The sequence below is a fragment of the Drosophila serrata genome, unplaced genomic scaffold, assembly GCF_035046125.1.
Source record: "Drosophila serrata isolate PLE 108 unplaced genomic scaffold, ASM3504612v1 contig_245, whole genome shotgun sequence".
Taxonomy (NCBI): domain Eukaryota; kingdom Metazoa; phylum Arthropoda; class Insecta; order Diptera; family Drosophilidae; genus Drosophila; species Drosophila serrata.
Window position 1 is genome coordinate 2,459,919 of NW_028257143.1, and position 14,036 is coordinate 2,473,954.

Consider the following 14,036-nt stretch of genomic DNA (forward strand, 5'->3'; position numbering starts at 1 on the left):
AAAACGCAAGGCGCAAACCCAAATAAGTAATTGCCACCTTGTACGACAAGTCGTCAGTAAACCTGGAACATAGACCATGAAAAAAAATACCAAAATAAACAAGAAAGGAAGCTAACTTCGGCCCGCCGAAGTTTAAATACCCTTGCAGATAGAAATTCTATGACTAGAAATCCATACCATATAAATTATATATATATGTGTTTTTAAAAACAATGAAGTAATACCTGCTTTTATTTCATTCACCTATACATATTATATTTGCAGCTTTATATTCACAGATTTGTATTTTTCTTCTACATCGAACGATCGTTTGTATGGCACCTATATGATATAGTCGTTTGATTTTCATAAAATTTTACACAAAATTTTAGAATAATATGAAATGGCTATATCTCAAATTTGATTAAATTCTGTTGAAAACTAAAAATGTTATCGCCACCGCGATTGTCAGTCTTCCGACAACAGCCACCGCCATTCTCATTCCTCTCAAATTTCTCGATCGTTCCTATGGGAGCTATATGATATATTAGTCCGATTTTCATAAAATTTTACACAAAAATTGTAGAATAATATGAAACGGCTATATCTCAAATTTGATGAAAATCTGTTGAAAACTGAAAATGTTATACTTTTTAATTGAATTAATTTCTCGATCGTTCCTATGGGAGCTATATGATATAGTAGTCCGATTTTCATAAAATTTTACGCAAAATTGTAGAATAATATTTAATGGCTATATCTCAAATTTGATCCAATTCTATAGAGAACTGAAAAAGTTAAAATTTTTTTTGGAAAAATTTTCCGATCATTCCTATGGCAGCTATATGATATAGTCGTCCGATCCGGCCCGTTCCGACATATATACGAGTGAGAGTATATAGAAGGCTAACTACAAAGTTTCATTCAGATAGCTTCAAAACTGAGAGACTAGTTTGCGTAGAAACGGACAGACGGACAGACGGACAGACGGACAGACGGACAGACGGACAGACGGACAGACGGACAGACGGACAGACGGACATGGCTAGATCGACTCGGCTGTTGATCCTGATCAAGAATATATATACTTTATATAGTCGGAGGTGCCTCCTTCACTGCGTTGCAAACTTCTGACTGAAATTATAATACCCTGCAAGGGTATAAAAAGAAGGAGAAAAAATCGAAAAAGTACGGCAAGGAAGAACTCGAACCGAAATTGACAAATTAAAAGGGAGACCAGGCAGGAGGAGAGCTCCGAAAGGATATCAGACTGAAACCCAGTGGACAATTAAGCAAAAGAAGGGTGACTGACAATTAGAGGGATGGCCGAGGAATCGACAAGTTTCGGGCGCGCAATTATGATTATGGGTGCGTCCCCACCCAAATCCCTCCTTAATTGTTTTTTCTCTCTCTCTGCTCTTAGCTCTCGGTTTCCCTTTGCCAGGGATGCTGCCCAGTTGCCTGGACGGAAATTCATTAGAGCAGCGGGGTAACTGGTCCCCTGGCCATGTCAAAGCGGCTCCAAGACGATGTCTTGGCTTTTTTCCTCAGCGAAAATTGCAATTTTTCCAGGACTAGACTTCGACGGGGTTGGGGCTGGGACAATTGTCCCTGCCTGGCAGACATCCTCCGGCCCCAACTTCGGTTTGAAAAAAAGGGCTTCGCGTCCTGCTTACGGCACAGGAAAGGGGACGAGGGCCTGAAGGACAGCTAGACGGGCGGACGAGCAAACATAAAAATGCGTTTTTGCCTTCAGAAGTCCCTTTTTGAAGGGCGGACGATGGGGTGGGATGGGGAGCGACTTGGACGGGCACCTAAACAGAAAGTAATCAACCCACACATACATTTATACATACTTCTATATATATACACTGTTTCACAGATATACATATCTACAGAGACAGGACAAGGAACGGCGCGTCTCCACCTTCACTCATTTGCACAAAACACACCCACAACTTGGGTCCGAGCTGGAGAAACTTTTTTTCGCTTTCGCCGCTCCAACATTTCTGTTTCCTTCGCATCGAAGGACGAACGAAAGGGGGAGGAGAACGGGATGGGCGGGGCATTGTTCTTGTGCCGCCATGAAAATTAATGAAGAAGTGCCCGACCCATGTTCCAAAGGCACTAAAACTCCGTCCACCGCCCATCCACCGACAGGCAGACTGACGGTTTGGTCCCCTGGTTCATTGGGGTGTGGGTTCTGGGACCTGGGTCCTGGGTCCTGGGTCCTGAATCCTGGGACTTTGGACTTGGCTCTGGCTGTGGATGTGGTGGGTCGGGAACCGTGGCTACGACCGCCTCTTGGGGGTGCGTGCCCATATCTGCTGGTGTCCAGTTTTTTTTTTGACTTACCCTAACTCTAAAGCGGGATTAAGCCTGGTTGTCTCTCAGTTTGAATTTATTTATGCTTGAATTTAAATAATTGCAATTTCTCTTAATTAAAACTTTAAAGGAGATATGAAATTTTGAGGGATGAACAGGTAAAAAAAGAAATAACTTATTGAAAATCGAGTTAAGCATTTATATACAAAACAAATTCTTTAATAATATAAAAAAGAAGTGTGATAAAAAAGAACAACTCATTTATGTGATTAGTTAAAATTGTAAATATAAATTCGTGATACATCGCAGAAATTTTATAAAAATTTGTAATTGCTAATTTTTAGAAGGATTATTTTAAAAACAAATTACAACTTTGGGCAGGGCCAATATAAACCCACTTGAAACAGCACCCACACACATGAGACTAACTCTTTCCACCTAGAGGCGAAAATCAGTTAAAAAATGTCACAGACCCTATGAAAATATCTGAAATTAGACTATGGCCAAGGGGTCCGCCAAAAAACCAGGAGAGAAAGACAATGGAAAAGCGATTTCGACGGCCACACGGAGCATTGGGCAAGCCAAGCCCTTCGGGTGAGTTGAGGATTGTGGATTTGTGGACTTTGGGGGGTGACTCACCCATCTGGAACGGGACACCCCACTCACACACACATGGTCAAGTGGGTGTTGACCCGTCCGCATTTAGAGGTGCACGGACTCGTCCGCAGTTGGGTTTTTTTTTTTTCGACTGCGGCAAACTGTCGCTAGATGGCGCCGAACAGGAGCCGAGCAGCAGCGAAAGGCGGACACGGACACGGACACGGACACCGACACGGACATGGACATGGACGAGGACGACGCCTTTGCTTTTAGCTTGATTGCCAAGCCTAGTTAACTGTAAAGTTTTATAACTTTGGCCGGTTACCGGCAGCCCCCACCCAATGGCCCAATCACCACCCCCTCTCGAGCGCAGACAAGCCTCACCTGCAGAGCGTTGAAATCGGTTGGTTTATAGCACGCGCCAACGCAGCCCTTGGTCCTTGGTCCTTGCTCCCTTTGCCCCCTAAGCCTTGCCTGGTTGGGCTCTAACTCCCATCCATACCTCTTATGCCTGGCCTGACAGCCCCGACTTTCGTTTCGACCCTTTTAAAAAGTCGTCAATACTCGCCCTGCTGCGAAAGGGTTTTGGGGGAGACGTGCAACGGCCCCTGAACCCGGCAAAGGACTCGGTTTGGGAACAGACCAGAACAAGGACCTGAGCTCAGCTCGGGCGTCTATCAAATTCCAATTTCGGTCCCTTTTTTTCCCTCCGCACCGTTGGCATTCAAGGTTTATGGCGTCTTTTTAGCGTAAATCCTGCATGGCCACACCCGGAGTCCGGTCTTCCTGCTGCTGCACCCTTTGGGGCCACCCTTCGTTCCGCAACCCTAACTCAACCTAATGCCCCATCTTCACAGCCTCCACCCACCGACTCCCCAAAAAACTCAATCGGAAGTGTAAAGAGCTACTGGCTCCATGGCAGTTTCTGTGTATTTACATCTATTACAAAGAAGATTTTGATTTCTTTAAATTTTGGAACGATAAATAAATATTTCTTCATGATTTTACACTTCATAAAGTTGTTTACTTAATTAGACCATTTAAAAAATCAATGAAACTTTGTTGGCGGATATTGAGACTTTAGTAAATATGTTCTTTTTACATCAACACATTTTCTTTGTTACAAATTTTCTAAGCTAGTCTCACGATCTCCATTGACAACATCGCAAAAGTATAAAGCAGGAAAAATTCATATTAATTGAACAATAAAAAATTTGCCTTTTAATTTCAATTTATCCCGCTACTAAGGTCTAAAGTATATGCAATATATACGTTGTAAATTTAAGCTTTGATAATGAGAAGATAATATTTTTGAATGATCACCTAGAGGAACCCGGTGTAAGAAATCAAACAATATATTTTTATAAATATTTGGTTTTAAACATTCTGATGAGTATTCGCAAGTCAAAAGCTGCCTGACTAGTTTTCGTTGCAAACATATGTTATTTGTATTGTAGAAAACCGGTCTTTTTGTTGGCGGATTGAATATATACAGGCGAACGAGCTATATGCACACTTCATTCATAACGAATTACTTTTGAGTTTAAAGACGAGGCTTAGTCGACAAGAGTCGCTGTAAATAGTTGGATTTACCCCTTAAGTTTTAAAATCAATGCATAATCCCAACTAAAATGAGTAACACTCGGCTTATAATTATATGCAATACTCCCAACTCTATGTAAAATATGCATATTTCCCAGAAGAGTGAGAAAAAACCCTCTCAGCGGAGAGATAACCTGTAAATAGCAATATTTATGTACAACTGAGCTCGATTAGCTGACGCTTGGCAAGCTCAGTCAGAATTATCTCCCGCGATCATCAGCCAAGTTCAGTTCGATTCCGGGATTTGTAGTGTTAACACGTGCCACGCGAAAAGTCGAAAAATCGATGAAGATGAGGTACACCAATCTTCTGCTTAGCTGCGCCTGCTTGCTGCTCCTTCACCTTGAGGTAGGTCGTGCAATTTGCCACCAAATCCCCCACTAAGTAAAGGTATTCTGCACCTTTAGATGGGAGCAGCCAGAGCCACCGACAGTGGACCCAGCCAGTCACTTTACGCCACAGCCCGGGGCCTGGGATTGGATGCTGCCGGTTTGGATGAGATATGGCGTACCGGAAAGCCATTGATTATCAGGAATGAGATGGGGCCGAATGAAGAGTCCACGATAACCTTCAATCTAGGTCCCAACAGAAGCACAGTAATCAGAACAGAGCAAAATAAGTTTCACACCTCTTTTCGATTTCAAGAAAATTGGGGTCAACCCAATCCCGAGTTCTTTCTCAATCCGTTCCTGAATCCGTTTGGAAGTGGGTTTCCGCAGACATTCTTCGAAAACTGGACGAGAATATTTTCAAAAGGCGTAAACCCGTTTCTACCTTGCTGCCAAGGATTTAATGGTCACCATAATCCGAATAATTCGCCCCTTCCACCATCAAATCTCATTCCAAATGATCGCATTCCAAGTGATCGAATTCCAAGTGATCGCATTCCAAGTGATCGCATTCCAAGTGATCGCATTCCAAGTGATCGCACTCCAACTGATCGCTTTTCAAAGAGAATTAGCCCAAATGAGCGTCCCATCTACACGCCAAATATTGATGAATCCAATTCAAATGATCCCCAGTGGGTTCCAGTACCAGATGATACAACCCAATCGCCGATAGTTCCCCTGCCCACACTGGCCCCTTCAAATGACCCGGGAGCTGACACTGTCATCGATGATTTCCTGGCAAAGGTGGATGTCACCACCTCGGATATCAAGCAAGACGATGGGGAATATGTCAGGACGATCGTTGATAAAAATGGAAGAATTCTTAGAGCCAAATTTGAGCTTGTCGAAACCAAAAGCCAAGATGGCAATCAGCCCACCAACTAAATTATTAAATACTATTAGTTCTTAAATGAATATTGCTTCTGAAATGTAGCCTCATGTTTGTTATTAAAAGTTATCTGTTTTTTGTTTTTTTATTATTTTCAGAGTCTAAAAAGAACTTAAAAAAAAATAATTATATTCTTACTTTTCCTCTAAAAGGCAATACATTACAATAAAAGTGGAATTTTTAAATGCTTAAAAAAAAAGAATTGACCAACCATTTGAGGTTAATAACTCAGAGATTAAAAGTGCGATTCCAACACATTATATAATTCATATTTTCTTGTCTTCTCTAGCACTTTATTTCATTCCTTATTGCTTTTGAAATTATAAATTGTTTGTGCATAAACATGTATGCAAAGTATTTCTGGGTCGCCACTACATAATCTCATGCTCGATTATCTGTGGCAAAAAATATTTTTGCTTTGCTGTTGAAGTATCAAAACACTCTATTTTTGTTTGATTTACAAGGCTCAGAGAATCCTATCTTGTATATTAAACTGAACTCGAATAAAACGCTAAAGTGAAAGCCTTAATTTATGGAAGCTGTTCATAATAAAATATAAACAAAGTCAAATAAACTACTTGTGCCAATTCACATGTCGGCTAATAAAGAGATATTACAATGAATCATTTACATTCAAAATGAGATGGTGATGTTGATTCACAATCTATGTAAGATGTATTTCCACAACAATATCAACTGCTGGTAAACAAAAACTTGTACCTGGCTTTGTTTTTATAAAACTAGACTTCTTTTCTTCTGCATATTTTCAAGCATATTTATTTATGCAACTTTTTCATGATCTCAGAGTTTTAGTTTTAATTGCATATATGTGTATCATGCGTCTATTTCATATAGCAGAAGTAAGAATCTGTAAATATGTATGAAACAGTGACATTAATTTAATTGGTAAAGTAAATAGCAGTGAACACAGCATCAATACATAAAAGTCAGATTGAGCAAAAAAGTAAAGTTCAGGCAGAGGAAAAGAATCACTCCATCTATATGATATATATATTGAAAGCTTTATAGAAGCTTATGACAAAGAAGAAATAAATTTAAGGGTATTATACGCTTGGCTTCCAAAACCATTCTCGCCTTGGAGACCTCTGTTTCAGAGCGATAACCCTTCGGGGTGGAGCTTGATTCTTGAGTTCTAATGGGAGACACCTACACATATTCACGTAAGAGTCTTGAGTCTGATCAAATGGTGATCAGTCAACCTAGTCGCCACAATCAAACTCAGTCAGATTCAGACAATCAAAGTGTTTGCAAGTACCGCGGAACGATCGACAATGAAGTACGCTAATCTCTGGGCTAGCTGCGCCTGCTTGCTGCTCCTTCAACTAGAGGTAGGTCAGGCAATTGACCTCCAGTTCCCCGTTAAGTAAAGCGTTTCCTTGGTTTTAGATGGGAGCAGCCAGAGCCACCGTTAGTAGACCCAGCGAGTCCCTCTACACCATGGCCCGGGGCATGGGCTTGGATGCTGCTGGCCTGGACGAAATTTGGCAAACCGGAAAGCCATTGGTGATCACAAATCACGGTGAATCCGGAGAGCAGACTAGGGTGACCTATGAGCTAAGTCCCGATCGCACAGCGCTGTCCATGCACAGGCTCACGGAGAAGTCGTCACCGGCTAGGATAGAGGCCGGCGCCACCGCGCTCTCCAAGCCCCAAGAAGACTGGGAGTACGTGCCCAATCCCGTCCAGCGTCCAGCTTTCAGGTTTCCTGAACACAATTTCAATTTTGGCAACTCCGAAAATCACTTTGGCAATCCCTTTGGCAGTGGATTCCCCCACTCAACACTCTTCCCCAGCTGGGGCCTTCCCGAGGGGGTAACACCTCGAGTCGAGACCAAAACGGAAGTGGACGACCAGGGACGAAAGGTGACGACAACCACCAGCACCTATAGCGGTCGTATAACCCCCGGAAACAGTGTCTTCGACTCGCTATTTCCCGATATTTCCCGGGCACCTGGTCCCATTAATCCCGAAAGGACACCCCAGTCACCGCATCCGTCCGTTGGACCCCAACTTCCCCCATTCCCCCTGCGTCCGATACACCGTCTAAGCCCTAAGGATAACACAGAGCCCTCCTGGTTTCCAGTGCAAGACCCGACGACCACCCAGAGATCTGTGGATCTACTGCCTCCGGCTGGTGGCGCTGGAACAGACTCCACCATTGACGACTTCCTGGCCAGAGTGAACATCTCTGTCGCGGAAATCGAGGAGAAGAACGGGGAATTGGTCAAGACGATCGTGGATAAGAACGGACGAGTGCTGACGGTAAGATTTGTGCTTAGCACCGTCAAAGGAGACCCAGAGAAGCCCAAGAAGGAGGAGCCTACCAAGTAAATTGTCCCTTTCTTATTTGTTGCACTCTAGCAAGTATATAATTCAGAAATTGTGGAATAATACTTATAGTAAACAATTTAAAAAAAATATATATACGGTTTTTGAGTTCATTTATAAAAGCACTTATCAGTCCCGGGGCTAAGCCCCGAGATAACGACCCACGGACTGAGTCAATCTTTTACCGGGAATTTCGCATTAAAAAAAGGTGATAAGAGGGTTTTAATCAAGACATGTTTCCGGCTCAATTGGGAAAAGTTCATGTCAAGTGTAAACTTACCTGCAAAGTTAAGGACATATACTTATATGTATATAAGCAACTACAAAGCGCTATGACTTATTCAAAGGCTACTCGCATATTTACGTTTTAGGAAATGAATATTTTTTATTTTCAGATCGCTGGCCAAATTAATTAAAAAGCGTTAATGGTTTCGTAGGTCTAATTTATTACAAACAATATTTCGGGCGTTCGCTAACAACTGAGCTGTAAAAAATCGAAAGAAATAAATATATAATGGCAATAATAAAAAATCAACATAAACGAAATTAAAATAATAACATTAATAGATTAACAACATAATATATGCAATACATAAATTGCAGCCAAAAATAATTCAAGCATTAAGAGATCAAAACTATAATAAAAAAGCACAAAGGGAAGCGAAACGAGAGATTCAATTTGAATTTCAAAGAAAAATTATTAAAAATACGTGAAAGAACTATTGCATAATTTTGTGCGATGCTCAGCGCAGAACGCATTTGGTGGCCGAAAGCGTTTGTGGGTGGAAATGCTGCAAATGCTGTGGGTGGTGTTTTCCGGTTATTGTGGGTGTGGGTGGTGTCACAGCCACCATAGCGGTTGTCTGTCTGCCACTGCCCTTCTTGCTCGATGGCATTGCATTAGTTGGGTTACATTTATAAGCCAAGCATGTCATAGAAAAAAGAAACTAGATTAGTAAAAATTTGTTGGCGGATCGAGTGTGTGAAAATCGTAATAAGCTTTGGTTCTTAAATCTAGGTAAGCGGGAATCTATTAATAATTAAGCATTTAAAATCAACTATGCGTTAAGTAAGACATAAATATTTCAACATGTACTACGTGCGTCAATTCGCTAGTAAATCATTTATAATAAATGTAATAAATTGTTGTTCTTTTTTTATAGAGATTTCAATAAAGTTTATAAATCGCCCAAGGGGGGCTTTCAAATTCAATATGCAAATTTAATATAAAATATATATATATATGTATATAAAATGGAATTGGTAAAAAAATACATTGCAGTCTGTCATATCTTTCTTTAGCGCAACAAAAAACGGCCAAAAGTTTGGTCAACAGTTATCGGGATATATATGTATAAGTTCTGGATTGCTCATTTGAGATCGAATAGTTCCCATTCGAATTTGAGATTTCAATAAGGTATCCCTAAGTCTATAGCGAGTACTTGAAGTCCTTACTCACCAAGTTGTCGAAGCGCAAGGCATCCTCGTCGCTGAGGCCCATGCTGCGTGTCAGCTGCAAGTAAGTCGAGGTGATGGGCTTCAGTCGCTCCAGGTCCAGCGGCGGCAGTGGCAGGGATAGCTCCACTGGCGGCAGGTTACGCAGCTGGGGAATACGCATCTCCGACAGCGGCTTGGGCGGACTGGGCAGCTCCAGCTTGAGCGGCATATGGGCGGCCACTGGCGTCGATGTCGAGGCCGGGTTTCCGCTCTTCAAGCTGCAAAACAGAGATTTCGTTAGATTTATCGGAGTGAGAGGGGTTGTGTCTTTGGTGGCGGCGGTGGGCGTGGCTGTCGAGACGACCGGAGAGCGTGCCTGCACCGAGCTGTCCGGAGAGCTCTTGAGCAGGGAGGGATTGGCATTGGTACTGGGAGCTGGAGAAGCGGCCTTGGGAAGGTCTAGCGGCCTGCCTTGAGAGGCTGTGGTGCTGCTAGGGTTAGGGGTAGGGGTTGTCGTGGCAGAAACTGGGGTTGGATAGCTCAGGCTCTGCAGCAGGCTGCTGCCGTAGAGGGGCGGCGCTAAGACCGGTTCCCCGGCATAGAAGCGCCTCATGAAGTCATAGTATCGCAGGAGATTGTCCCGCGACTTCAACAGATGGGAATCAAAGCCCTGGGAACTGGCACTGGCCTGCTGCGACTGTGAAGCCATATTGGGGCTTGCCTCTACTGGGGCTTGGACACGGTCCAGCGGACTCGGCGGACACTGCAACTGGGACTTGACCCGGATTTTGGGCACGCTAACCGGCGATGTTTCAACAGTCGCCTCGGTCACCGTTGGCTTGGGATTGGGATTGGGACTGGGACCGGGACCGGGACGGGGACCGGGACTGGGTGGTGGTGCAGCCCCTGGAGCATCCTGCTGGGCGGCACTAGAGCTGCTGGCACCACCACCCAGTCCTACGCCCCCGGCCAGGCCACTGGCCACCGCCAGCGAGGCCTTGAGCTCGGCGCTCGAGTGCCGGCGGCGCTTGGCCGTGGGCCCCGCCTCCAGAGAGCTCTCCGTGTGCGATGAATAATTCAGGTAGTTCTCCACTTCTGAGGAGCTCTCATTGCCGGCCAGGTCGGCATCCTTGCCGCCCACCGAGGGCGAGGAGGGTCGTAGGTTCTTCTTGCACTCAGGACAGATGGTCAGGAAGCGAGTGACCGCCTCGCGGGGCAGGAACGCATAGGTTTCGGTGATCTGATGGGGATAAACAACAAAATATACCGGGAAAAGAAATAATATTTAAATTAATAACCATTCAACTTCCAGGTTCTATAATATATTTATGTAAAAAACTATAATCTCTACATACATTGTACAAGTTAAGTAATCATAACCAAAACCAGAACCATTCATTGAAAATATAGTTTAAGAACGACAAAAATAAGACAGTAAAGAAAGCTCACTTCGAAAACCTATTTTTCTATGCATTTCATTAATTAATCCTTTATACTGAGTATATATGAAGTAATTTATATGATACTCTTTTGCCCAAGTTTCTCGGACTTATATTAAAAACTGAAAGAAAACGATCATTAAAGGTTTACTAAAAAACAGGGAAACTAAGGATATAGTTAGTTAGAAACGAAGAAACGGACATGGCTAGATCTAATCGGCTTTAGATGTTGTCAATAAATATATGTACTTCCAATACTTAAATTTATTTTTCTGTCTGTATGAAAATATTTCAAAGGACACTCATATAAAAATGCTTAAAACACTCTTGGATAAATACTTAATTATATATATTGTAAAATACGTTTATCAGGATTTTAAGGATAGTTAGGCTGAATTGCTTGTGAAAAAAAAAGAAAACAGGTAACTTTGAGATTTGTACACTACACTCACAATGCGATAGGTGCGCTTCTGACCCGCGTGCATGCCACTCCGTCCGCCCAGCTCCATGTGTACATTGTAGATGATATCGAAGAACTCCTCAACGCAGGCCACCTTGCGATAGATCCGACGCCCGAACCCTTTGCTGGTGGATGCGGCAAAGAGGTCCACGTCACCGGGATTGTCGGAGAGAATGGCCGAGGTGGGCAGGGGCTTCAGGCAGCGCCGACTGCCTGCAGCCTCTTCAAAGCCGTCGGGACGGTTGGTGGTGAAACCTAGAGATTGGAGGGTTTGCCGGAAATAAATGTGTATCTTTTGGAGTCCCCATTGCGATCCCCACTTACCCTTGGTTTTCACCCAGAATCGAAACTTGGAGCTATCTGGGCGACTGTGCTCCTTGCCCTCGAGAGCCTTCAGGATTCGCGCCTTCTTGCGCAGCGTTATCGTCTTGGTCTTGGCCTGATCGCCGTAAGTGCTGAGGGCCCAGGGCTGGAAGAGCTCGTAGATGATTTCCCGCTCACCTGCCGGCTGCTCCAGCTCATCCACGTCCGCATCGTAGGCCAGATCCGCATCCACCTTGCCCACAGTCACCGGCGAGCTCTCCTCCCGCTCATCGATGGCATAGAGCTTCCTCTTACTGCTCCAAGTCTCCGACGAGGGAATCGCCGCCGAGGACTGTGGCTGCAGTGGCTCAGACATGTCCATGCTATGCTTGCGACTGCCATTGGATTGCTCCATGACGTGGATGCTCTGGTTACCAACTCAAACACACTTATACACTCGAAAAATCAAAGCCAAATCCAAGCGAAGGCTGAAGACATGGATGATATTATTCTGAATAATTAGCTGAAACTCTTTCTCAATTCTTCGTTTGGTGGGATTTCTTAGGGATCCTGAAATTAATGTTTCAAAAGTTATGAAGTTCAATATCCGGCACTTTATAACACTTCTAGAAATTCACTTAGTTTGCACTATCACTTTTAATTTAGGTTTTCCTTTACCTCAGTTGTAAATCTCGATTGTGGATTTAACAAATAAACAATTATTAAATAAACGTTATAACAGAAAAGCTAACGAAAACAGTGTAATTTTGTAACAATATAAAGTCAACAGAAATCCCACATTAACGAAAATCAAGCTCTTTTCGGCACAACAAATAACCAATGGCCAAAAAGAAAAGAACAACAGGGAACGCGACGCGACCGAATGAAAGTTCAAACTCAACTGACTGACAAACTGATCTGCGTCCCGCCGAGAACGTCTCGAGGAGGTCTCTCGGATGCTTGGATGCCTCGGAAGATGGTCCTGAGGTCCGGTCGAAGACAGGCTGGTCAAGATACAAACCGGTTGCATGGCCGGGCATCTGTGAACTTTGAACCACTGCCCCGAAGGCCAGACAGCAGAAAAGCCAAGGGGGTAGAGTCCTCGGAACAAGCTCCTGAGCAGTATCTCTCTGAGACAACCACCGAGGTGCCTACCTCAATAAGTTGCGCAATTGCCGGCCAGCAAATCCGGCGAATGTCGAGCAGCGTAGCCCAACTTCTTGTTGCCGAGCTGAGCCAACCCAAGGATGGTGGTGGAATCCACCCCTAGCCCAGTCCGCGGATGCTCTAAACTTTTTCTAGCCTACTTTTCGGCTGCCACGTGGCAAGGAAGAGCGAGCTAACTGTTGCGTCCATTTTTCGCGCTCAACAAGGACGAGAGGATGTCATTTAGACGCCTGTTGCGCCCCACAACGCCTTGAAGTATGCAATGATTTGTTGGCACGTAAAGTTGGAAAAAGTTAAACCAAAATATTGGTCCTAGGTATAATTCTAAATGGTGCTGAAAAGCAAACTACATCAAAACTGCGATCGATCTTATTCGAGCTTGGGATAGCTCCTAGGTGGTGGTTATTTCTTAGGGGTGCCCCGTCATTGTTCTGATTTTCTTGAATTTCTTTGCTCTACCCAACCCAAAATTATCTTGTCTTCCTATTGGCCAGCACTGTCCCAGAACCGGCTTCATTCCTGTGCCGCCCCGTTTGATGTGACTTCTGTCTGCATCGCAGCATCCTAAGGCTCATAGGCTTCGCTTAATTACTGGACCCTGCCCGAAAATTACAGTGAAATCTATAGAAAACTGGTTGATTTTAGGACTTGAATTTTGTCTGAATTATGCATTATGCTGTCAGCTGGCTTTTGTAACGATCTTTTCAAAACTACAGAAGTTAAAAAAAATGTATTTAAGTTTCCATTCTTCGAGATATTTCAAGAAAAAAGAAAAGATATGTCAAAAAGAAAGAAATTAGATTGCTTAACTACCCTTAATGCATGTGGTAATACGGTAATATAATTATTCATGTAGTACTTATCATAATTTCTTAGTTATTTATATTTTAATATATTTGGTATATTATAAGTTTAAATACTTAGCTGATAAACTTGAAAATTATTAGGATACAATGCTGTAACTTTCTTTTTATATCGTTGTCACTGAAACTTTCCCCCTTAAAATGAATCAAGAAACTACATTTTGAATTTCAGGTGAAGTTATAAATATGAAAAATATATTTATGATTTATAATTATTATATGGCATATCGTAAT

General features: G+C 43.1%; 3 protein-coding genes across 3 annotated transcripts; 2 read left to right on the forward strand and 1 right to left on the reverse strand.

Annotated features, from left to right (window-relative positions):
• The first annotated feature begins 4,395 nt into the window (after positions 1 to 4,395).
• On the forward strand, positions 4,396 to 5,983 carry LOC110185917 (uncharacterized). Its single transcript, XM_020954930.2, has 2 exons — positions 4,396 to 4,854; positions 4,914 to 5,983. Exons 1-2 carry the CDS (start codon positions 4,792 to 4,794, stop codon positions 5,778 to 5,780), a joined length of 930 nt encoding a protein of 309 aa, XP_020810589.2. The 5' UTR covers positions 4,396 to 4,791; the 3' UTR covers positions 5,781 to 5,983.
• Positions 4,979 to 8,225, forward strand: LOC110185916 (uncharacterized). Its single transcript, XM_020954928.2, has 2 exons — positions 4,979 to 7,133; positions 7,192 to 8,225. The coding sequence occupies exons 1-2, from the start codon at positions 7,077 to 7,079 to the stop codon at positions 8,134 to 8,136; spliced, it is 1,002 nt and encodes a 333-aa protein (XP_020810587.2). The 5' UTR covers positions 4,979 to 7,076; the 3' UTR covers positions 8,137 to 8,225.
• Positions 8,226 to 9,562: 1,337 nt separating this feature from the next.
• LOC147643720 (uncharacterized) lies at positions 9,563 to 12,187 on the reverse strand. Its single transcript, XM_086832083.1, has 3 exons — positions 11,794 to 12,187; positions 11,462 to 11,724; positions 9,563 to 10,810 (listed from the first exon to the last, which is right to left on the reverse strand). Exons 1-3 carry the CDS (start codon positions 12,185 to 12,187, stop codon positions 9,563 to 9,565), a joined length of 1,905 nt encoding a protein of 634 aa, XP_086688209.1.
• Positions 12,188 to 14,036: the final 1,849 nt, after the last annotated feature.